Source organism: Rana temporaria, chromosome 8 (genome assembly GCF_905171775.1).
Source record: "Rana temporaria chromosome 8, aRanTem1.1, whole genome shotgun sequence".
Classification (NCBI taxonomy): Eukaryota; Metazoa; Chordata; class Amphibia; order Anura; family Ranidae; genus Rana; species Rana temporaria.
The window spans coordinates 183,608,493-183,632,253 of NC_053496.1; the positions used below are offsets into that span (position 1 = coordinate 183,608,493).

General features: G+C 46.6%; 1 protein-coding gene and 1 long non-coding RNA gene across 4 annotated transcripts; both read right to left on the reverse strand.

The window, feature by feature from the left end:
* Nucleotides 1-11,477: 11,477 nt before the first annotated feature.
* Nucleotides 11,478-13,737, reverse strand: LOC120909601. Its single transcript, XR_005741319.1, has 3 exons — nt 13,696-13,737; nt 13,125-13,233; nt 11,478-11,587 (listed from the first exon to the last, which is right to left on the reverse strand). It is a non-coding gene; the product is annotated as an uncharacterized LOC120909601 (long non-coding RNA).
* A 6,037-nt stretch (nt 13,738-19,774) lies between these two features.
* Nucleotides 19,775-22,391, reverse strand: LOC120909581 (gastrula zinc finger protein XlCGF67.1-like). 3 transcript variants are annotated; one of them, XM_040321347.1, is made up of 2 exons: nt 22,349-22,385; nt 19,775-21,443 (listed from the first exon to the last, which is right to left on the reverse strand). In XM_040321347.1, the coding sequence occupies exon 2, from the start codon at nt 20,988-20,990 to the stop codon at nt 20,346-20,348; it is 645 nt and encodes a 214-aa protein (XP_040177281.1). In that variant the 5' UTR covers nt 20,991-21,443; nt 22,349-22,385; the 3' UTR covers nt 19,775-20,345. The 3 variants fall into 3 exon arrangements, 1 of the variants encoding a protein (XP_040177281.1); XR_005741304.1 differs by lacking the exon at nt 19,775-21,443 and adding an exon at nt 21,613-21,811 and having other exon boundaries at nt 22,349-22,387; XR_005741303.1 differs by lacking the exon at nt 19,775-21,443 and adding an exon at nt 21,940-22,259 and having other exon boundaries at nt 22,349-22,391.
* Between the last annotated feature and the right edge of the window lie 1,370 nt (nt 22,392-23,761).

Sequence of the window (23,761 nt, forward strand, 5' to 3'; positions counted from 1 at the left end):
GGGGAAAACACCCAAATGCCTCATGTGACCTGCTTTTGTGATGGAGCCCATAGTTCCTTATCATCCCCTCCAAAAGTTTACATACTATTGATGTTAGACTGACTGGCCTGTAGATTCCAGGTATATATACTATATTGTCAAAAGTATTGGGCCTTTACACGCACATGACCTTTAATGGCATCCCAGTCTTCATCCATAGGTTTCAATATTGAGTTTGCCCACCCTTTTCAGCTATAACAGCTTCAACTCTTCTGGGAAGGCCATCCACAAGGTTTAGGAGTGTGTCTATGGGAATGTTTGACCTTTCTCTCAGAAGCTCATTTGTGATGCGAGTCACCAATATTGGACGAGAAGGTCTGGCTTGCAGTCTCTGCTCTTATTCATCCCAAAGGGGTTTCTATCAGGTTGAGGTCAGGACTCTGCGCAGGCCAGTCAAGTTCCTCCACCCTCAAACTCGCTCATCCATATCTTAATGGACCTTGTTTGTGCTCTGGTGCACAGTCATGTTGGAACAGGAAGGGGCCGTCCCCAAACTGTTCCCACACAGTTGGGAGCACAAAATTGCCCAAAATGTCTAGGTATGCTGACGCCTTAAGAATTTTTTTTGTAGTGCACAAAAAACAGTTTTAATCAATATAAACATATTAGTATTTCACAGAATCCCTTCATCACAGACTCCCCCCCCCCCCATTTACAGACTCCTCTCCATCACAGAGCCCCCATCACAGACTCCTCTCCATCACAGAGCCCCCCATCATAGACTCTTCTCCATCACAGAGCCCCCCATCATAGACTCCTCTCCATCACAGAGCCCCCATCATAGACTCCTCTCCATCACAGACTCCTCTCCATCACAGACTCCTCTCCATCACAGAGCCCCCATCATAGACTCCTCTCCATCACAGAGCCCCCATCATAGACTCCTCTCCATCACAGAGCCCCCATCATAGACTCCTCTCCATCACAGAACCCCCATCATAAACTCCTCTCCATCACAGAGCCCCATCACAGAATCCTCTCCATCACAAAGCCCCCATCACAGACTCCTCTCCACCACAGAGCCCCCATCACAGACTCCTCTCCATCACAGAGCACCCATCATAGACTCCTCTCCATCACAGACTCCTCTCCATCACCAAGCTCCCCCATCACAGACTCTCCATCACAGATCGATCCCACCACAGACTCCCCCATTACAAAGCCCCCCCATAACAGATCCCCCAATCATAAAGCCCAATCACAAATCCTCCCCAATCACAGACTCCCCCATTCACAGATTCTCCCAATCACAAAGCCACCCATCACAGATCCCCCCCATATCCCAGAGTCCCCATCACAGATCCCTCCAGCGTGTTTGCTGTCTCTTCCATAAGATCGCAGCACTTCGCCTCCGCAGCACTCCCCACCTCCCCTACCTTATTCACACGAGACGCGAAGCATGACAGGATCGGACAAATTGCGGGACTTTTCAAGTGAAAGCCAGATGATTGATTGCTGGGACCGCCCCACTGCCTAGTAACCAATTACCCACTTCTTAACTCGAAAAGTCCCGCCCTTTGTCTGGACCTGTCACGCTTTGTGTCTTGTGTGAACAATGTAGCAGGGGGGGGGGGGGGGAGTGCTGCGATCTTATGAAAGTGACAGTGGGCCAGGTAAATCGCCTTGGCGCGCCGTATGTGGCTCGCGGGGCGTAGTTTGAGGACCCCCGTGCTATAGACTTGTAGGTGCACAATGCCCAGTGGATGTTTCCCACCCCAAAAATTGAATATGATAATAATAATAAACTGTAGTGCTCATACCCATAAAAATATGATAAAACATTTATCTCTTACAGTATTTATTGATATTTTTCATGATACAGAAATACGCAAACAGCACATGGGACATCAAAAGAACCGGATTTTCAGAGCTTGAATTTCTAGAATATGCATCATAAACGCCATGTCTCGTTAATCCAGATTGAATGGTTACAAGCGGAGGAGTAAAGGAGGAGGTCCCCTAAGGAGATAAGTCTACCACCTGCAAAGCCTTAACTCCCATAAACACTAAGGAGGTTGTGTTGGCGACGTCCTATAAAAAAAAGCCAAAGTCAAGAACGAGATCTCCCGTCCCTATGTGGTCTTCACACAGCACCCCATAAATCCTAACTCCCCAAAAACACTGATCTATATCCATGTAGTTCTTGGGTGCACCTAAGAGACCAAAATCAATACAAACCAAAAAAAAAATACAGAATACAGTTTGGCAAACCCCTGAACGAAAAAAAAATCCGTTCACGAGCCTTTCTGGGGTTTGCCGAACTGTCCTCGGGCCTTTCCGAGGCTCTCCGGTGCCGCCCCCTCTGCCTCTGGCCGCATGTGGTATAGCAATGCGGAACACATTATTTTTGTTTCCATTGACTTCAATGGGGAAACTCGCTTTGATATGCGAGTGCTTTGGATTACGAGCATTCTCCTGGAACGGATTATGCTCGTAATCCGAGGTTCCACTGTATTTTGTTACATTACAGCCTTTATTAAAGGGGAAACAATACCTAACAAGTAGACATTGATGGTCAGACTTTCAGGCCAAGGAAGTATAATAAAAAATAGTTTAATAGCATATTAAATTACAAACAATAATGGAACAATGTAATTTACAGCAACCGAGCGCCACAGGAGAGATTGCACCTCAAATATGCTAACATACGTGGTCCTGGGCCCACAGGTATCCGAATAACACGTGTTACTTCTTGTACACCCTGGGACACAGACGCTATTCACTATCCAGTTGTATGATCTCCACACAGCTCCCAACATTGGTGTCTATTGTGGGTACCGTTGAATAAGGTGGGCCCAGGACCACGTATGTTAGAATATTTGAGGTGCAATCTCTCCTGTGGCGCTCGGTTTCAAACCTGTGGTTTTTGCTCTGACCTTTGTTGGTCATTTCAAGATCTTGGTTCATGGAAACTTCTGTTCAAGTTCTTTATTGATCTTGACTTCTCCCTATTTGTGCCGTATATGCCTTATGGATGCATCCGTTGGAGGACCATCTGTCATATAATTTTCTGTTTTTTGTCACTCATGTACTCCTCGTCTTCGTCCTGAAGAAGCCCCACGGCGAAACGTGCGTTGGCGACTTCTGAGGATTGTGCATACAGTGGTCACTTGCTGTAAATTATATTGTTCCATTATTGTTTGTAATTTAATATGCTATTAAACTATTTTTTATTATACTTCCTTGGCCTGAAAGTCTGACCATCATTGTCTACTTGTTAGGTATTGTTTCCCCTTTAATATATTTACAGATGCGGCCCATGTGAGTGCTATCCTTGTGTATCTACAACTCCATTCTCTTCTCTTGTTTCCCATTCCCTTTTCCCCCCTCTTCTTTCTTTCTCTCCCTCCCTTCTTCTTTTTCCTTTTTTCTGTGTCTTTAGTTTCCTGCCCCCCCTCCCCCTCCTTCAACTCCTTCTTGCCCCCCCCCTTTTTTTTAATCATTACAGCCTTTAGTTCAATGTTTTGAATCTGAATTATATGTGATGGATCAGAACACAATAGTCTAAGTTTGTGAAGTAAAATTAGAAGAATATATACATAAAACTATTTTTCAGAAATAAAAAGACTGATAATTGGCATGTGCGTATGTATTCACCCCCTTTGTTACGAAGCCCATAAAAAGCTCTGATGCAACCAATTACCTTCAGAAGTCACATAATTAGTGAAATGATGTCCACCTGTGTGCAATCTAAGTGTCACATGATCTGTCATTACATATATACACCATAGCGCCCAACTGTCCCTGATTTCCAGGGACTGTCCCTGATTTGGAGCAATGTCCCTCTGTCTCTCATTCCTCCTCATTTGTCCCTCTTTTCGGTCTGATCTATACACATGTATATAAAATGCACTTTTTATCTATCAAAAAGTGTTTTCCAGCACTAAGGCTCCATTCACATCTAGGCGTTTTCACGCCAGACGCCCGCCGATATTGCAGCCTGCAATACGCTGGATGGGGTGATTTTACATTGTCGGCTATGGAGATGGTTCACATCTACATGCCGAACGCCGAAACGCCTGAAGCTCAAAACAAGTCCCGGACCCTTTTTTTCGGGCGGCTTCGGCGTTCGGCCATAGCCGACAGTGTAAAATCACCCCTCCAGCAAAAAAAAAAAAGGCTGAAAAACAACACGTTTTGTCGCCGCAAATCGCGGGACAAACCGCCTATTTAATGTCGCCGCAATACGCCGACGCAAAGGTGTGAATGCAGCCTAAACCTTGGATCTGATTTCTAAATTGTTGCATTTGTAAATTCCAAAAGCAAAAATAAATAAAAAGAAGTAGTGGTAAAAAAAAAAAAAGAAGGCACTTGTGGGTTTAACCAATCCTGTTTTTTTGTACAATTCTCCTTTAACCACTTAAGACCCGGACCTAAAATGCAGGTAAAAGGACCCGGTCAGTTTTTGCGATTCGGCACTGCGTCGCTTTAACTGACAATTGCGCGGTCGTGCGACGTGGCTCCCAAAAAAATTGGCGTCCCTTTTCCCCCACAAATAAAGCTTTCTTTTGGTGGTATTTGATCACATCTGCGGTTTTTATTTTTTGCGCTATAAACAAAAATAGAGCGACAATTTTGAAAAAAAATCAATATTTTTTCCTTTTTGCTGTAATAAATATCCCCCAAAAATATATAAAAAAACTTTTTTTTTGCCTCAGTTTAGGCCGATGCGTATTCTTCTACTTATTTTTGGTAAAAAAAAAAACGCAATAGGCGTTTATCGATTGGTTTGCGCAAAATTTATAGCGTTTACAAAATAGGGGATAGTTTTATTGCATTTTTATTAATTTTTTTTTTTGCTACTAATGGCGGCGATCAGCAATTTTTTTTTCGTGACTGCGACATTATGGCGGACACTTCGGACAATTTTGACACATTTTTGGGACCATTGTCATTTTCACAGCAAAAAATGCATTGATTACTGTAAAAATGACAATTGCAGTTTGGGAGTTAACCACTAGGGGGGCGCTGAAGGGGTTAAGTGTGACCTCAAATGGACGTGTGACGTCATTGATCGTGCTTCCCTATTTCAGGGAAAAAAAAGAATCAATGACAGCGCCACAGTGAAGAACGGGGAAGCTGTTTACACACAGCTCTCCCCGTTCTTCAGCTCCTTGGACCGATCGCGGGACTCCATCGGCGATCGGGTCCGTGGGTCCCGCGGCCACGGAGCTTCGGACCAGGCAGCGTACAGGTACATGCTTGTGCCCAGCCGTGCCATTCTGCCGACGTATATGTGCAGGAGGCGGTCCTTAAGCGGTTAAGGGGGCATGGCCAGGGGTGTGTCCAGTGCCTGCATACTTTTGCAGATAGGTGTCCCTCATTCCCATCTTAAAAAGTTGGGAGGTATGACGCTTTTTTGAAAGGCCCCAGAGGCTGCAACACCTAAGCAAGATGCACCACTTACCAAACACTACCATGAAGACCAAGAAACTCTCCAAACAAGGAAGGGACAATGTTGCTGAGAAGTACAAGTCGGGGTTGGGTTATAAAAAAATATCCAAATCTTTGATGATCCCTAGGAGCCCCATCAAATCTATCATCACCAAATGGAAAGAACATGGCACAACAGCAAACCTGCCAAGAGACGGCCGCACACCAAAACTCACGGACCGGGCAAGGAGGGCATTAATCAGAGAGGAGCACAGAGACCTAAGGTAACCCTGGAGGAGCTGCAGAGACTGGAGTATCTGTACATAGGACGACAATAAGCCGTACGCTCCATAGAGTTGGGCTTTATGGCAGAGTGGCCAGAAGAAAGCCATTACTTTCAGAAAAAAACAAAATGGCACGCTTTGAGTTTGCAAAAAGGTGCTCATGGCCGTCACGGAACTGGCAATGTTGCCCAGAACCTTCATGGCTTCCCATGGAGGGTTACGAGACGTACGCGAGCATGTGGCGCGCATCAGCACGCATTGACGCACACGCAATACTGCGCATGTGCGATGGTGCGCAAGTGGCGTGACAGACGCTGGCGCCAGTGGTCTTATTTTTTTTTTAAAGTGTATTTTGTGCGTGTACTCGAGAGAGGAGCCGGACTGAAGGAGTCGGGAGTAGGCAGGCCTCCCCCAGAGGCAATCTGCCACCTTTCTCCATGCCCCGGGTGGCATTGGCCACTCCGCCCTACCTGCTCCGCTTTGAAGCCCAACGGGGCAGAGGGACTCCCTATAAGGGAGTGAGAGGATCTAGCCCGCTCAACCAGCCCCGTTAGTCCTTCGCCTCTCTTTTTAGAGACCGTGCGGTCAAAGTGCGTGCATGTTAACCCAATTTCGAGTGCGTGTAAGTGTGGTGGTTTTTGTGGGAGGGGGGTGGGCGTACTAAGCGCAGGCTAACCTCGCATAGCACACCCACCGGGAGCCGGGCTGAGACCACCAAACTCAATTCACATGTAGCCGAGACCGGGATCCGAAACTCTAGCTGCAGAGGTGAATGGCTTGTCAGTGCAGTGCCAATCGCGTTGAGCCACCGCAGCTCCTTGCCAGTGGTCCTATTTAAGCCAGCTTGTTACTACAGGACATCGCTGGATTATCTCCTCAGTTTCCTTGTGTACCTTGGCCTTGCAAGCCCGATCTGTGTTTACCCGTTGTGACACGGCTTGCCTTGACCTTGCTTCTGCTTCCTGATCACCCGGCTTGAACTTCAGTTTGTACCTGGACCTGTCTTGGGTATGACCTTGGCTCACCCCTGTGTATGCTCTGGACTGACTTATCTGTGCATGACCCCTGGCCTGGCTCCTGGTTTCTCTGTTTACCTGAACACAGCAACTTCATCCCAGCCGGCTTCAATCATCCCTCAGTGGCCAAGCTCATCTGACTGCAAACAAGCACCCGGCCAACCGTGCTTCTTTGGGCACCGCGCTCCCTGTTCCCAACTCCAGGGGCGCGCTGTACTTAGCCGCAAAGGGAGCCCTCTTAGCATCTCGATCTCCATACACGCACCTGACATCTGGTCTTATGAGACTAGAATGTAACTTTTTGGCCAAAGAAAACGCTATGTCTGGCGCAAACCCAACACATCACATCACCCAAAGAACACCATCCCCACTGTGAAACATGGTGGTGGCAGCATCATGCTGTGGGGGTGTTTTTCAACAATCGGGACTGGGAAACTGGTCAGAGTTGAGGGAAAGATGGATGGTGCTAAATACAGGGATATTCTTGAGCAAAACCTGTACCACTCTGTGTGTGATTTGAGGCTAGGACGGAGGTTCACCTTCCAGCAGGACAATGACCCCAAACACACTGCTAAAGCAACACTTGAGTGGTTTAAGACGAAACAAGTTAATGTGTTGGAATGACCTAGTCAAAGCCCAGATCTCAATCCAATAGAAAATCTGTGGTCAGACTTAAAGATTGCTGTTCACAAGCGCAAACCATCCAACTTGAAGGAGCTGGAGCAGTTTTGCAAGGAGGAGGAACAGGCAAATATCCCAGTGGTAAGATGTGGCAAGATCATAGAGACTCATCCAAAGTGACTTGGAGCAGTGATAGCTGCAAAAGGAGGCTTTACAAAGTATTGACTTTAGGGGGGTGAATAGTTATGCACATTGGGCTGGATTCAGATACATCGCAGTATCTGTCGGCGCGGCGTAACGTATTTCATATACGGTACGCTGCCGTAACTTAGGGCGCAAGTTCCGTATTCAGAAAGAACTTGCGCCCTTAGTTACGGCGGCGTAGCGTATGTGTGTCGGCGTAAGCCCGCCTAATTCAAATGGGGATGATGTGGGCGTGTTTTATGTAAATTCACTGTAACCCTACGTATTTGAAGTATTTTACGAACGGCGCATGCGCCGTTTGTGAAAAAATCCCAGTGCGCATGCTCGAAATTACGCCGCAAGTCGTCATTGCTTTAGACGTGAACGGAACTTACGTACAGCCCTATTCGCGAACGACTTACGCAAATGACGTAAAATTTTCAAAACTCGACACAGGCACGACGTCCATACTTAACATTAGCTACGCCTCATATAGCAGGGGCAACTTTACGCCGGAGAAAGCCTAACGTAAACTACGTAAAAAAATGCTCCAACAATCCATGTTAATTCCACATTGTGAGGCAACAAAAACATGATAAATGCCAAGGGGGGTGAATACTTTTGCAAGCCACTGTAAATCAAGGTGAGATCCTTGATGTACAGAAAAATCAAAATATTTCTATACTAAGTAATCTTAACGTTTGTGTGGGTTTTCCGATGTTTGCTAAGATAAGTCTCCCTTGAAAAACACTTCCCGCAATCAAGGCAGGAATACGGCTTCTCCCCCGTGTGAGACCTTTGATGGTCGACCAATTCTGATTTCCGTACGTAACATTTGTCGCATTCGTTGCAGATAAACTGCTTTGTCCCCGTGTGGCGTATCCGATGTTCATTAAGACTGGACTTTTGCGTAAAACGTTTCCCGCACTCGGGGCAGGAATACGGCTTCTCCCCCGTGTGAGTTATTTGATGGCGAACGAGGAGGCGCTTCTGCGCGAAACATTTCCCGCACTCGGAGCAGACATACGGCTTCTCTCCTGTGTGAGTTCTTTGATGACGGACAAGGAGGCTGTTCTGCGTAAAACTTTTGCCGCACTCGGAGCAGGAATATAGCTTCTCTCCCGTGTGCAACCTCTGATGTCTAGAAAGTGTGGCCTTTTCTGTGAAACTTTTACCGCACTCAGGACAGGAATACGGCTTCTCACCTGTGTGAGATCTGTAATGCTTCAGGAATTCTCCTTTGTGAAAAAAGTTCTCTCCGCACTCAAAACAAGAATATGAATACGGCTTCTTCACCGTGTGGGATCTTTGATGTTGGACAAATTCTCCAATATGAAAGAAGCATTCCCCGCATTTAGCACAGCAATGAAGATTTTCACCCGCGTGGGACCTCTGATGTATAGAAAGACTTAACGCAGAACTAAAAGATTTCCCACATTCAGGACAGGGAAATGTCTCCTCCCCCTGAATCCCGACACCACCCCCAACATTATGAGGTTGCTCAGAGTCGGAGGGATTCCATGGTCTATCCACACTGTGAAGTCCTCCATCCATAGTGGAGCTCATTGTCTTTTCTCCTCCACAATCTCCTGTGATGTCCTCATCTTCCGTTTTACAACCTGGAGATAAAGTGAGACGATCCTTTGAGGGTTTCTCCATGGCGTGTCCTGGAAAAATAGAAAAACATCATCAATAGATATGAGAGGGTTAGTTCACTTCCATCAAGATTCCATCTGGATCAGGTAGATATGAGTGAGGAGATGTTCTCTGTGGAGATCCCAACCAGCTGGGACTCTTCCCCCCCATCAAAGAACCTTTGGTCCTCCTCCCAGATCACTTCTACATTTACACAGCCTTGTCAGAAGAGCAGGAACCAATGGGGACTGGGAGGGGCGTGCTCCTTACACAACATAACAGAGCAGAGATAAGAGAAGAATATATTATGGGTCACCTGTGCTGATCTCTGTAGGAGTGTCCTCCTCTATGAATGTCCTCATCATTCCAGCCTCCTCCGTATATTGCTGATCATCCCTCACATACGTCATTTCTACGTCACACTCAGTTTTTATGATCATCAGATCTTCACCCTAAACCAACAGAATGGCAAAAAATAACATCTGTAACATAGAAGTATTTATGATGTGAGATCACATAGAAAATATCATCTTGTAGAGTCCACACATCATCTCCACGTCGCACGACCGCCCCATTGTCAGTTAAAGCAACGCAGTGCCAAAACGCAAAAAGGGGCCTAGTCTTTGGCCAGCCAAATCCTCCGGGGCTGAAGTGGTTAAACTCTCTTCAGTAAAGGAGACGTGGTGGACATATGAATTTTTCGTGATCCTAGTCTGGTATCCAGGACGTCCAGTGTTCACTACCTCAGTGTTCAATCACTTTATGTTCCCGACCCTCAACTCCACCTACCTGATGGTGAGGGATGGTGTGATCTTCCTGTGTGGAATCCCGGGAATACAGAGGACGGGGACATCTCTCTGGTGGGTTCCTGGTATTAGGTGGTTCCATCATATCCTTGTGTCCATCTGACAGCTCCTCTGTCATACCATACTCTTCATCCTCCTCTTTATACTCTTCTTTGACAACAATATTATAATCTCCGAGGTTTCCATTCTGGATATAAAATAAAACATTCATTATAACAAACATAAAGGTGCATCTCTGGGTTGTGGTGGGACGGCAGCTGACACAGATGAGTAATATATCAAACTTATAAATATTAAGAAAAAGAGTGCAGCGCCAAAAGTAAATAAACAGCGATGAAATGTGAATACTGCGGTATAAACATATGACAATGGGTGCCACTGCCAAACTCGGTATCGGACAGTGGCTTGACGTCAGCACTAGTTTCACCTCCCCGACATGTTTCGTCCAAGAGGACGTTATCAAGGGGTTCGGCAGTGGCACTCATTGTCATATGTTTTTATGGTTCATTTTATTTTGGCCTTTAACATACAATAAATACTACACTATGGAGACTTCATCTGGCTCCTGGTGAGCTTTATTTACTACATATACATATGGATGGTGTGAGTTGCTGAACAGCCTTCCCCACAACAGATGGCGGATCTACACTGAGTGCGCGTTTGCTTTTGTAACGGCAGCCAGCTTTTCCGGTGAGTGTCCATTTCACACAGGGGTGTGGTGGTTGATTCCGGAGCACTGTACTGGATCACCTCTTCACTTTTCAAGTCACCACCAAATTTTTTGTGCACATCTTTGCACTGAACTATTGTGCTTCCACCAACAAGTTTATATTGCTGATCCTATCATGGCACTGTGCCCTTCAATTTATATTTTTTACTATATCGTTTTTTTATTGTTGATTTTCATTTAAGATTGGACAAATTATATATATATATATATATATATATATATATATATATATATATATATATTATTTTTTATATATTTTTTTCTCTCACTTTAACATTTTTTTGGACTTTATTTCAATATGTTATCCATTTATACCATAGTATTGACATTTCATCGCTGTTTAATTACTTTTGGCGCTACACACTTTTTCTTAAGATTGTAACAAACATGCTTGTGCATAAATCATAACAATCAGTGATTGTTCCTCATCTACCTGATGATGGTGGGGGATGGTGTGACCTTCCTGTGTGGAATCCCGGGAATACAGAGGACGGGGACATCTCTCTGGTGGGTTCCCATTACTGGATCCATCTGTAGGAAACACACACACTGACTGAATACATTGTTTCTATGTGTTTATCAGATGATGGGGGATCTAGGTGGAGCCTCCGTACTGCTCTCTCCTTTACAATAAAGTCTCCTCTTACCCGGTGATGTGAGGGGCGGCTGATTGTCCATCATGACGTCCTTGTAGAGATCCTTGTGTCCTTCTAAATACTCCCACTCCTCCATGGATAATGTCCCAGAATTCCCGGCACCGCTCACCTCTCCTGTCAGCAGTTCCATCATCTTCTCGGTGACTTCTAGAATCTTCTCCATGTTGTGTCTCTCAGGTTTTAGGGAGTCACATGGAGGCACTGTGATGAACACATGGTCACCGGACTTCATAGGAGGCAAACTCTATTAAAACACCAACAATAATATCATATGACATTCCCAGAATCCTCCTCACCTATCCGGTCAGCTCTGCGTTTTATTAAAGCAGGGTTCCACCCAAAAATGGAACTTCTGCTTTTCGGAATCCCCTCCCCCTCCGGTGTCACATTTGGCACCTTTCAGAGGGGAGCAGATACCCGTTTTAAAACAGGTACCGTATATACTCAAGTTTAAGCCAAGTTTTTCAGACCTTTTTTTGGGCTGAAAGTGACCCACTCGGCTTATACTCGAGTCAGTGTACCATGGCATGCAGATTCAGACGGCAGCCGGGCAGTGTTAAAAAGTTGCACTCCTCCTTGTCCTGTTCCGTGATGGGCGGAACACTCAGTTTCCCAGCAGACACTGTGTTCAGTGTTCCGCCCATCACGGACGCCCTTCCATCCATCACAGTGTCCATGATAGGCAGGACACTAAACACAGTGTCTGCTGGGAAACTGAGTGTTCCGCCCATCATGGAACAGGACAAGGAGGAGCGCGACTTTTTAACACTGCTCGGCCGCCATCTGAATCTGCATGTCACAGACTCAGGTACAGGTCAAAGTGATTCTGCAATGGGCACAGTGAGGTCTGGCTGCAATGGGCACAGTGAGGCTGCAATGGGCACAGTGAGGCGTGCAAATGGGCATTGTTGACCCTCTTTTCCACTTACAGTAGCTGCTGCATTCTCACCCTAGGCTTATACTCGAGTCAATATGTTTTCCCAGTTTTTTGTGGTAAAATTAAGTGCCTCGGATTATATTCAGGTCGGCTTATACTCGAGTATATGCAGAATTTGCTCCCACTTCCGGGCATAGATAGCCGCAGATAATGCGGGTATCAACACCACATCCATCGCTTCCTCTGCCCCCCCATGTCTTCTGGGAGACACACAGGTCCCAGAAGACAGCAGGGACCATTCAGATCGCACAGCAGGACTCGCGCATGCGCAGTAGGGAACCAGGAACTTACCGAAGATGGAGGCAGCATCTGAGAGCCGAGGAAGAGATCGGCTTTGGGTGCCGACATCGCGGGCGCCCTGGACAGGTAAGTGACCTTATTTTAAAAGTCAGCAGCTGCAGTATTTGTAGCTGCTGATTTTTAAAAAAAAATCGGTTGGACCTCCGCTTTAATAGAGATAAACAGTCATGTGACCTCCCAGAATCCTCCTCACCTCTCCCGTCAGGTCTGTGTTTTATTAATAGAGATAAGAGTGATGTCATGTGACCTCCCAGAATCCTCCTCACCTCTCCGGTCAGAATAGAGATAAGAGTGATGTCATGTGACCTCCCAGAATCCTCCTCACCTCTCCGGTCAGGTCTGTGTTTTATTAATAGAGATAAGAGTCATGTCATGTGACCTCCCAGAATCCTCCTCACCTCTCCGGTCAGGTCTGTGTTTTATTAATAGAGATAAGAGTGATGTCATGTGACCTCCCAGAATCCTCCTCACCTCTCCGGTCAGGTCTGTGGTGTATTAATAGAGATAAGAGTGATGTCATGTGACCTCCCAGAATCCTCCTCACCTCTCCGGTCAGCAGGTAGATGATCTCCAGGGTGAGGTTTAGTATCCTCTCAGTCACGTGACTCCGGGCCTTCTCCATCTTCATTGGTCATGTGATCTATAAAGGTTTCCTGTGTAGACCAATAATTGATAACAGAGAATGATCTGGACTGTACTGGTTGTATAATATTAGGATTGGGATATATGGGGGATAATATGAGGGTTATGTAAAGTGTGTTTTGTTTTGAGATATTTATCTTTCACTTGGATTTTTATCTGAAGGCTCTAGAAAAGTGGAACATTCTCTTTATAGCTAAATAAATACCCCAACCCAATAAAAGTGGTATAATCTGTTAGTATAGACTATAGACTGATGAGGTGAGAATGTGATTGGTGGGAAAGGTGAAGAGAATGTTCCGGCCCCTCAAGTGGGGAAATGTTCTGAACCTGAAGGGGTTAATCTAGGTTTCCACACTATATATGTGTGTATCATCATCTGCTGGAGATAAAAGACGTCACAGTGACTATGGAGGAAGAGGACGGACATGACGGGGAAGGTTACTGGGTGTAAATAGAAAATAAGATCTTATTACCTCATCTACTGCCACTTTCAAAAATGTCTCCTCTCTACTTCCTCCCGACTCACCTCTCACCCGGAACTTCTTATTTATACCCAACATCACTTCCTGTCTGGACCTAACATCACTTCCTGTCTGGGCAGCAGTGAGATTACCACCATGTGGAGCTCAGAGGAACTTCAACCCCAAGAAATAAGATTATTGAAGATAAAAGGAAGATTCGTAGAGAGTATTTGAGATATGTTTCATAATGTAGATTAGACACCCTCATTATTTATAGTGCTCCTACCATTAGGTTGATTAGGGCCGATTTAGTGTCAGGAAGGATGGATCCACTGAGAATACACTCATCGGCCACTTTATTAGGTCCCCCCTACTTAAAGCGGGGGTTCACCCTAAAACAACAATAAAACGTTACATCCAGCATACTGCTGACATCTACAGTATGCTGGATTTTTTTTTTGTACCGCTGTACTTACGGTCTTATGGTATTTTTCATGGGGCTTCCGGGTTCTCGCTCCCCCGGGGAGTAGGCGTTCCTTAGATGATTGACGTTCGTGTAAAGCGCGTCATCGCCTTCTGAAAATATCCGAGGGGGACTCGGCACTTTACTGCGCAGTCAGCTCTACACGGCAAGCGCAGGCGCTGTATAGCGCCGTAAAGAGCCGAGTCCCCGTCGGATATTTTCGGAAGGCGATGACGCGCTTTACCCGCACGTCAATCGTCTCCTGGGAGGATCAACACTCACTCCCAGGAGACATTGCGCAGAGTTCCCCGTCGGGGAAAAGCAGCGACACGCCCACTCCCCGCAAGGAAGAAGACCTGGAAGTGCGGCTGAATACAGGTAAGTGTACACATTCAAAAAAATGACAACGCTACAAGCCTTACAAGGCTGGAGATAGGTTAGCGAAAAAGTTAATTTTGAGGGTGACCCTCCGCTTTAAGGTGACCAGATTTTTTAAATGAAATCCGGGGGCCATATTTTTTCTTTACTAATAATGGCAACAATCAGCGACTCTCTGCCCGTCGCCTCCCACCTCACAGCCTCTCAAGTCTTATGCAGCGTACGCACGATCATTTTTCGGGTTGTAAAAAATGCCGTTTTTTTTTATGTCATTAAAAACGATCGTGTGTGGGCTTCAGAGCATTTTTCGGGGTTCTGAAAAACGGGCTGTAAAAAATGGTCGTGTGTGTGCTTTAACGACGTGAAATATCCGCGCATGCTCAGAAGAAAGTTATGAGAAGGGAGCGCTCGTTCTGGTAAAACTAGCGTTCGTAATGGAGTAAGCACATTCGTCATGCTGTAACAGACAGAAAAGCGCAAAACGTCTTTTACTAACACAAAATCAGTTAAAGCAGCCTAAAGGGTGGCGCCATCCAAATGGAACTTCCCCTTTATAGTGCCGTCATACATATTGTACGTCATGCGCTTTGCTAGAGCATTTTTTTTTTCAGAATCGTGTGTGGGCAAGGCCGTTTTAATGATCGGGTTGAAAAAAACGTTGTTTTTTCTAGAGCCTGAAAAAAATAATTTTTTTACAACCCGAAAAATGATCGTGTATACGCAGCATTACTCTTCGGGCCCCGGCTACTACTGGATGGGGGGCGGAGGAAGATCACTCTGCCAGGGAAGGCAAGGAGATAGGCAGGTGGCTGGCCAGGATTTGAGCCAAGGCAGAAGAACATGCGGGCGGAGCTGAATGGGCATGCGCCCGAAACTGAAGAAATATTCCCTCCGCTCCGACTAACACATGATCATCAGAAAGGGGCACAGATAATGGGAAAAATACAACCCCCCTATGCTAGTAGGCACGGCAGAGCGGGGGGGGGGGGGTGTAATTCTAATTTGTTTATTTTAATTCTGCACTGACTGTCTTTGAAATTGCCCCTGCCCCCTATTAAATCCAATCTGGGGACAAAACCAGGGACAGACTTGGTCCTGGGACAGTGTCCTCAATCAGGTGACTGTCCCCTGAAACTGGGGATGTCTGGTCACCCTACCCTTACTAGTCCAGGGTTAGACCCCTTTTGCCTTCATTCTTGGTGGCATAGATACAACAAGGTGTTGGAAACGTTCCTCAGAGATTTCGCTCCATAGTGACATGATAACATCACACAGTTGCTGAAGATTTGGCGGCTGCACATCCATGATGCCAATATCCCGTTCTACCACATCGCAGAGGTGCTGTATTGGATGAGATGTGTGGAGGCCATTGGAGTACAGTGACCTCATTGTCCAGTGGTGAGATGACTGGAGCTTGGACCGTGGTTGTGAAGGAAATCTGCAGGCAGGGACTCATCAAAATCTGAAAACTTCCCTGGCAAAGCACCTTGTCCCCATGCTGATGAGGATAAGGGTCTCTTTCCCACAACCCCGGCCAGTGGTTGGGAGTCTGCAGGCAAGGGATTCATCTAATCTGGAGACCTTCCTGGTAAAGCACCTTGTCCCCATGTTGAAGATAGGGACCTCTTCCCCACAAACCTGGTCAGTGGTTGGGAGGCGGTTCTGCAGTCAGGGACTCATCAAATCTGCCGACCCCCCTGGATAAACACCTTGTCCTTATGTTGAGGACAATAAGGGTGTCTTCCCCACAACCCTGTTTGGGGGGGGGGGGGTCTGTAGGCAAGGAACTCATCATAATCTGGAGACTGCCTTGGTAAAGCACCTTGTCCCCATGTTGATGAAGATAGAAACCTTTTCCCCACAACCATGGCTAGTGGTTGGGGGTCTGCAGGCAAGAGACAAATACAATTTGGAGGCCTCCCTGGTGAAGCACCTTATTCCCATATTGATGAAGATAAGGTTGTCTTCCCCACAACCCTGGCCCGTGGTTGGGAGGGGGGGTCTGTAGGCAGGGACTCATGAAATCTGGAGACCACCCCTCGGCAAAGCACCTTGTCCCTATGTTAATGGAAATAGTGGCCTCTTCCCCACAAGCCTGGCCAGTGGTTGGCGGTGGGGGTTCTGCGGGTAGGAACTCATGAAAATATGGAGACCCCCATGGCAAAACACCTTGTCCTTATCTTGATGAGGATAAGGGCCTACTCCCCACAACCTTGACCAGTGGCTCGGAGGGGTGTCTTCAGGTAGGGAGTCATCAAAATTTGGAGACTTCCCTGGCAAAGCACCTTGTCTCCATGCTGACGAGGATAAGGGTCTCTTCCCCACAACCCCAAGCAGTGGTTGGGAGTCTGCAGGCAAGGGATTCATCTAAACTGGAGACCTTCCTGGTAAAGCACCCTGTTCCCATGTTGAAGATGAAGGCCTCTTCCCCACAACCCTGGCCAGTGGTTGGAAGGGGGTCCTGCAGGCATGGACTCTGGCAAAGCCTTGGTCACCATGTTGAGGAGAAGAAGGGCCTCTTCCTCACAAACCTAGCCTGGCCCAGTTCTTCATCTTATCCTAGGGCCGAGAGCTGTCATCTGCAGCAAGCAGTTGTCAGGAGCAGACGTGCCACCTTGTTTTTTCTTTTTTTCAGCGGGTTCCTTGTGATTGACCTGGATTTATATCACTGGATGGATTTACATCATGGAACATTTTTGGGGATTTTTAATGTTTGATTAAAGACATTGTCATTGTGGCAGTGTGTTTATTTTGCTGTTCATGTATAGGGCAGTACCTGAGGGACTTCTTCTCCTAAAAGTCCTTATGCACAAACCCCCACAACCACTGGGCCAGGGGTGTGTAGGGAAGAGGCCCTTGGTGCCATCTTCCCCATGTTGACGACGTGTGGCCTGGTTTGGTTCAGAAGGGGATTGCTTGCTGCTCCATTTTTCCTGCCTAGTCAGGCTGCATGCTCAGGTATAATAATAACAATTGGGGTCTGCCATTTTTATAATTGTTCTTTTGCCTGGTCCCCCCCCCCTTAAAATCCATACCAGAGCTGAAGGGCTCTAATGTACACACCCCCACAACCACCGGGCCAGGGTTTTGGTGAGGAGGCCCTTGTTCTAATCAAAATGGGGAAAAGGTGCTTTGCTAGGGGGTCCTGTCTTTCCCATGTTGAAGGCATGTGGCCTGGTTTGATTCAAAAGGGTATGCGCACTCGCTGCCCTATTTTTCCTGGCTGACCAGGCTGCATGCTCAGGTAGTAGGTCTGATATGTATATTTATTTATTTTTTTTGCTTGGGGTCATTCCTTAAAATCTATACCAGGCCTGAAGGGTCCACAAAGCCAAAACCACAAAGTAAAAGTATAAAACTAAAACCTAAGATGGGCCTCACTTGTTAGTGTTAGTAAAAAGAAAAGAGAAGAACGTTTCATCATACAGATCTGAGAACTTGGTTGGTGTTCCAGAAACACGGCTTGACTCCTCACAAGACTGGGCTGTTTGTATCCATGCCGATCCTCTTGTTTAGAGGGACACGGGACATAGAAAAGATGGAGGGGGTTTGTCTATGTTAGATGTGATGTGAAAGTGAGGAAGAAAGATGATCTTGTAGTTGGAGGTGGTGATGGTGCGAAGGAGGAATTACGGGAGGAATGATAGACGGGTCTATGAACTGATGGACTTATCATTGGAGTCTACTACAGACGTCCTGAGATTTATGAGAAGGGGGAGGAGTCGGCTGTTCCAACAAGTACAAACTACTAAGACTCAAGATTAAGACTAAAACTAGAACCTACAGGATGGGCCTTACTTGTAGTGTTAGAAAAAGGAATAAAAGAAAAGAGAACATTTCATCATACAGATCTGAAGGCCGACTTTTATCAATCAACTTACAAAGAATATCGTCAGATGAAGAACGTAAACATTTAAACTTCATTTGTTTGACCTTTTAATTTTTATGAGGCAAATACATCTGAACTTGTCATATTTCCCACGTTCAGCCAGCAGGTGGCACTCGCCTAGCAAACAAAGCAGCCTGATAACGACTGCACTGACATTTTTAGTTCTGTCATATGGTCTGATCTCCCCTTCTCGTTATCCACAGACAATGCTTAGCTCCTCTGGTACCATGTTTTTCCTTTGAAGCTTCTGCTGTAGAGCAGGGGAGATCAGACTATATAGCTAGAGGGAACCAACCAGCAGTGACCCCCCCTCCTTCTCTCTCCTAGAGGAACCCAACCAGCAGTGACACCCCCTCCTTCTCTCTCCTAGAGGGACCCAACCAGCAGTGACACCCTCTCCTTCTCTCTCCTAGAGGGACCCAACCGGCAGTGACACCCCCTCCTTCTCTCTCCTAGAGGGACACAACCGGCAGTGACACCCCTCCTTCTCTCTCCTAGAGGGACCCAACCAGCAGTGACACCCCTCCTTCTCTCTCCTAGAGGGACCCAACCAGCAGTGACACCCCCTCCTTTTCTCTCCTAGAGGGACCCAACCAGCAGTGACACCCCCTCCTTCTCTCTCCTAGAGGGACCCAACCAGCAGTGACACCCCTCCTTCTCTCTCCTAGAGGGACCCAACCGGCAGTGACACCCCCTCCTTCTCTCTCCTAGAGGAACCCAACCAGCAGTGACACCCCCTCCTTCTCTCTCCTAGAGGGACCCAACCAGCAGTGACACCCTCTCCTTCTCTCTCCTAGAGGGACCCAACCGGCAGTGACACCCCCTCCTTCTCTCTCCTAGAGGGACACAACCGGCAGTGACACCCCCTCCATCTCTCTCCTAGAGGGACCCAACCAGCAGTGACACCCCTCCTTCTCTCTCCTAGAGGGACCCAACCAGCAGTGACACCCCCTCCTTTTCTCTCCTAGAGGGACCCAACCAGCAGTGACACCCCCTCCTTCTCTCTCCTAGAGGGACCCAACCAGCAGTGACACCCCTCCTTCTCTCTCCTAGAGGGACCCAACCGGCAGTGACACCCCCTCCTTCTCTCTTCTAGAGGGACCCAACCAGCAGTGACACCCCCTCCTTCTCTCTCCTAGAGGGACCCGACCAGCAGTGACACCCCTCCTTCTCTCTCCTAGAGGGACCCAACCAGCAGTGACACCCCCTCCTTCTCTCTCCTAGAGGGACCCAACCAGCAGTGACACCCCTCCTTCTCTCTCCTAGAGGAACCCAACCAGAAGTGACACCCCCTCCTTCTCTCTCCTAGAGGAACCCAACCAGCAGTGACACCCACTCCTTCTCTCTCCTAGAGGGACCCAACCAGCAGTGACACCCCCTCCTTCTCTCTCCTAGAGGAACCCAACCAGCAGTGACACCCCCTCCTTCTCTCTCCTAGCAGAGGAAGCCAGACAGAACTTTGAAGTCTTTAGTGATCTCCGATTTTCTTATAAGGTGTTTCTTCCATGAAAAAGATCAGAGGAGCGCTCAGCCACTTGTTTTCTGAGGTGTAGATCAAGGTGTGCTTCTTCCCAGTGTGAGATCTCTGATGTACGGCAACATATGATCCATATAGAAGACATTTTCCGCACTCAGGACACTAATACACCTCAAGGGTTTTGTGGGTTCTCTGATGGTTGGCAAAATAAGACTTCTGTGAAAAACCTTTCCTGCGCTCAGATTAGGAATAGGCTTCTCCCCCCATGTGAGATCTTTGATGTGTTACAAGGTCCGATTTCCTTGGAATCCATTTCCCGTATTTGGTGCAGAAATAAAACTTCTCGCCTGTGTCCCATCTCTGACATCTGGAAAGACTTGCCTTCTATAAAAGAAAATTCTAGCACTCACCGCCGAAATATGAGCTTTACCTGATTGTTCTGAAAAACATTTCTCTCACTTGGGACAAGAATACCGCTTCTCCCTCGTGTGAGATCTTAGATGTTTAAAAAGGACAAATTTCAGCTTATAACACTTCCCGCACTCGGGGCAGGAAAATGGCCGCTCCCCCGTGTGAAATTTTTCATGACTAACAAGGATGGATTTCTCTGAAAAACATTTCCCACACTTGGGGCAGGAATACGGCTTCTCACCTGAGTGCAACTTCTTATGTTTGGAAAGCGTGTACTTACTTGAAAAAGATTTCTCGCACTCTGAACAGGGATACTGCTTCTTCCCTGTTCGAGATTTGTAATAGTTCATAAACTCTGATATGTAAGCAGAAGATTGCCCAACGTTAGAAGAGGAATGGAAGTCTCCAACATTGTGAGATCTCTGATGTACAGAAAGATTTAGTTTGGAGCTAAAATCTTCCCCACATTCAGGACAGGGAAATGTCTCCTCTCCCTGAATCACGGCCCCACCCCTCACAGTACGAGGTTGCTCAGAGTCGGAGGGATTCCATGGTCTATCCACACTGTGAAGTCCTCCATCCATAGTGGAGCTCATCGTCTTTTCTCCTCCACAATCTCCTGTGATGTCCTCATCTTCCATTTTACAACCTGGAGATAAAGTGAGACGATCATTTGAGGGTTTCTCCATGGCGTGTCCTGGAAAAATAGAAAAACATCATCAATAGATAGGAGAGGGTTAGTTCACTTCCATCAAGATTCCATCTGGATCAGGTAGATATGAGTGAGGAGATGTTCTCTGTGGAGATCCCAACCAGCTGGGACTCTTCCCCCCATCAAAGAACCTTTGGTCCTCCTCCCAGATCACTTCTATATGTACACAGCCTTGTCAGAAGAGCAGGAACCAATGGGGGCTGGGAGGGGCGTGCTCTTTACACAACCACAAGCCTAGGCCAATCAGTGTGCAGTAACAGAGCAGAGATAAGAGAAGAATATATTATGGGTCACCTGTGCTGATCTCTGTAGGAGTGTCCTCCTCTATGAATGTCCTCGTCATTCCAGCCTCCTCCGTATATTGCTGATCATCCCTCACATACGTCTCTTCTACGTCACGCTCAGTTTTTATGATCATCAGATCTTCACCCTAAACCAACAGAATGGCCGAAAATAACTTCTGTAACATAGAAGTATTTATGATGTGAGATCACATAGAAAATATCATCTTGTAGAGTCCACACATCATCTCCACATGTCAGAGTGTTCAATCACTTTATGTTCCCGACCCTGAACTCCACCTACCTGATGATGGTGGGGGATAGTGTGACCTTCCTGTGTGGAATCCCGGGAATACAGAGGAGGGGGAGATCTCTCTGGTGGGTTTCTGGTATTAGGAGGCTCCAATGTGTCCTTGTAAAGATTCTTGTGTCTTTCAGAAAACTCCTCCATCACTCCATACTCATTATCATCTTCTGTATACTCTTCTTCAAAATTACAATCCCTGAAGTTTCCACTCTAAATATATAAATACATTTATTGTAACACACATGTTTCTGCATAAAATATAACTATCAGTGATTGTTCCTAATTCTACCTGATGATGGTGGGGGATGGTGTGACCTTCCTGTGTGGAATCCCGTGAATACAGAGGAGGGGGACATCTCTCTGTTGGGTTCCTGGTATTAGGTGGCTCCATCATATCCTTGTGTCCTTCTAAAAGTACCTCCATCACACCATCCACCTCATACTCTTCATTCAAATCAATATTATTATCCATGACGTTTCCATTCTGAATTTCATTCCATGTCCATTCTGGTGGGTTTCTGGTATTACGTGGCCCCATCATTAAATCCTTATACAGATCTGCGTTTCCTTCAAAAAACTCCTTCATCGCCTTATACTGCTCATCCACCATTTTAGACTCTTCTTGAGCATCAACTTTAGGATCTCTCAGGTTTCCACTCTGAATTTAGAATAAAAATGACATCAATGGTAACAATGCAGATAATGTACAGATCCTAATGATACTATCAGTGATTGTTCCTCATCTACCTGATGATGGTGGGGGATGGTGTGACCTTCCTGTGTGGAATCCCAGGAATACAGAGGACGGGGACATCTCTCTGGTGGGTTCCCATTACTGGATCCATCTGTAGGAAACACACACACTGACTGAATACATTGTTTCTATGTGTTTATCAGATGATGGGGGATCTAGGTGGAGCCTCCGTACTGCTCTCTCCTTTACAATAAAGTCTCCTCTTACCCGGTGATGTGAGGGGCGGCTGATTGTCCATCATGACGTCCTTGTAGAGATCCTTTTGTCCTTCTATATTTTCTCTCTCCTCCATGAAGAACTTCCCAGAATTCGCATCACCGCTCACCTCTCCTGTCAGCAGCTCCATCATCTTCTTGGTGACTTCTAGAATCTTCTCCATGTTGTGTCTCTCAGGTTTTAGGGAGTCACATGGAGGCACTGTGATGGTCATATGATCACCTGACTTGACAAGAGGAAATCTCTGTATTGGAGAACCAATAGGAATATCATGTTAGAATCCCAGAATCCTCCTCACCTCTCCGGTCAGGTTTGTGTTTTATTAATAGAGATAAGAGTGATGTCATGTGACCTCCCAGAATCCTCCTCACCTCTCCGGTCAGGTCTGTGTTTTATTAATAGAGATAAGAGTGATGTCATGTGACCTCCCAGAATCCTCCTCACCTCTCCGGTCAGGTCTGTGTTTTATTAATAGAGATAAGAGTGATGTCATGTGACCTCCCAGAATCCTCCTCACCTCTCCGGTCAGGTCTGTGTTTTATTAATAGAGATAAGAGTGATGTCATGTGACCTCCCAGAATCCTCCTCACCTCTCCAGTCAGCAGGCAGATGATCTCCAGGGTGAGGTTTAGTATCCTCTCAGTCATGTGACTCGGGTCCTCCTCCATCCTCAGTGATTTGGTCATGTGATCCATGCGGGGTTCCCTATAGAAGATAATGGATGGAGAATTATCTAGATTGTATTGGTTGTACAATATTTATAGGAGTATAAAGTTGGCCGCCATTGCTAATAATCCTCATAATGTATATTTCCTATGACCGTCCGCTCCATCTTTCCTTAAATATCTCAATCGGGAAAAATCTTTTTGGGAAAAGCCCCACCTAGTACTGGGAGGGTTATGTTTCGGCAGTCCCTCCGAGGAAGTTGGGTCCGTGTCGGCTTCGGTTGCTCGGACCACAGTCCCTCAGTCCCTGTCTGGAGCCTAACGCCCCGGGGGATCAGGGTTTGGGTCCCTCTTCACAGGAGGACCACTTGACGTTGCACCCGTCTGCACGTTTTTGTGAACACTCTTTATGTGTGTGCACATTTTTTCTGCACCGGGTGGAGTTTTTGGGTGTGTTCACACGCCATAGGCTTTAAAAAAAAAAAAAAAATCTTTTTGGGAAAAGGTGAACTTACTCTTTAAAGA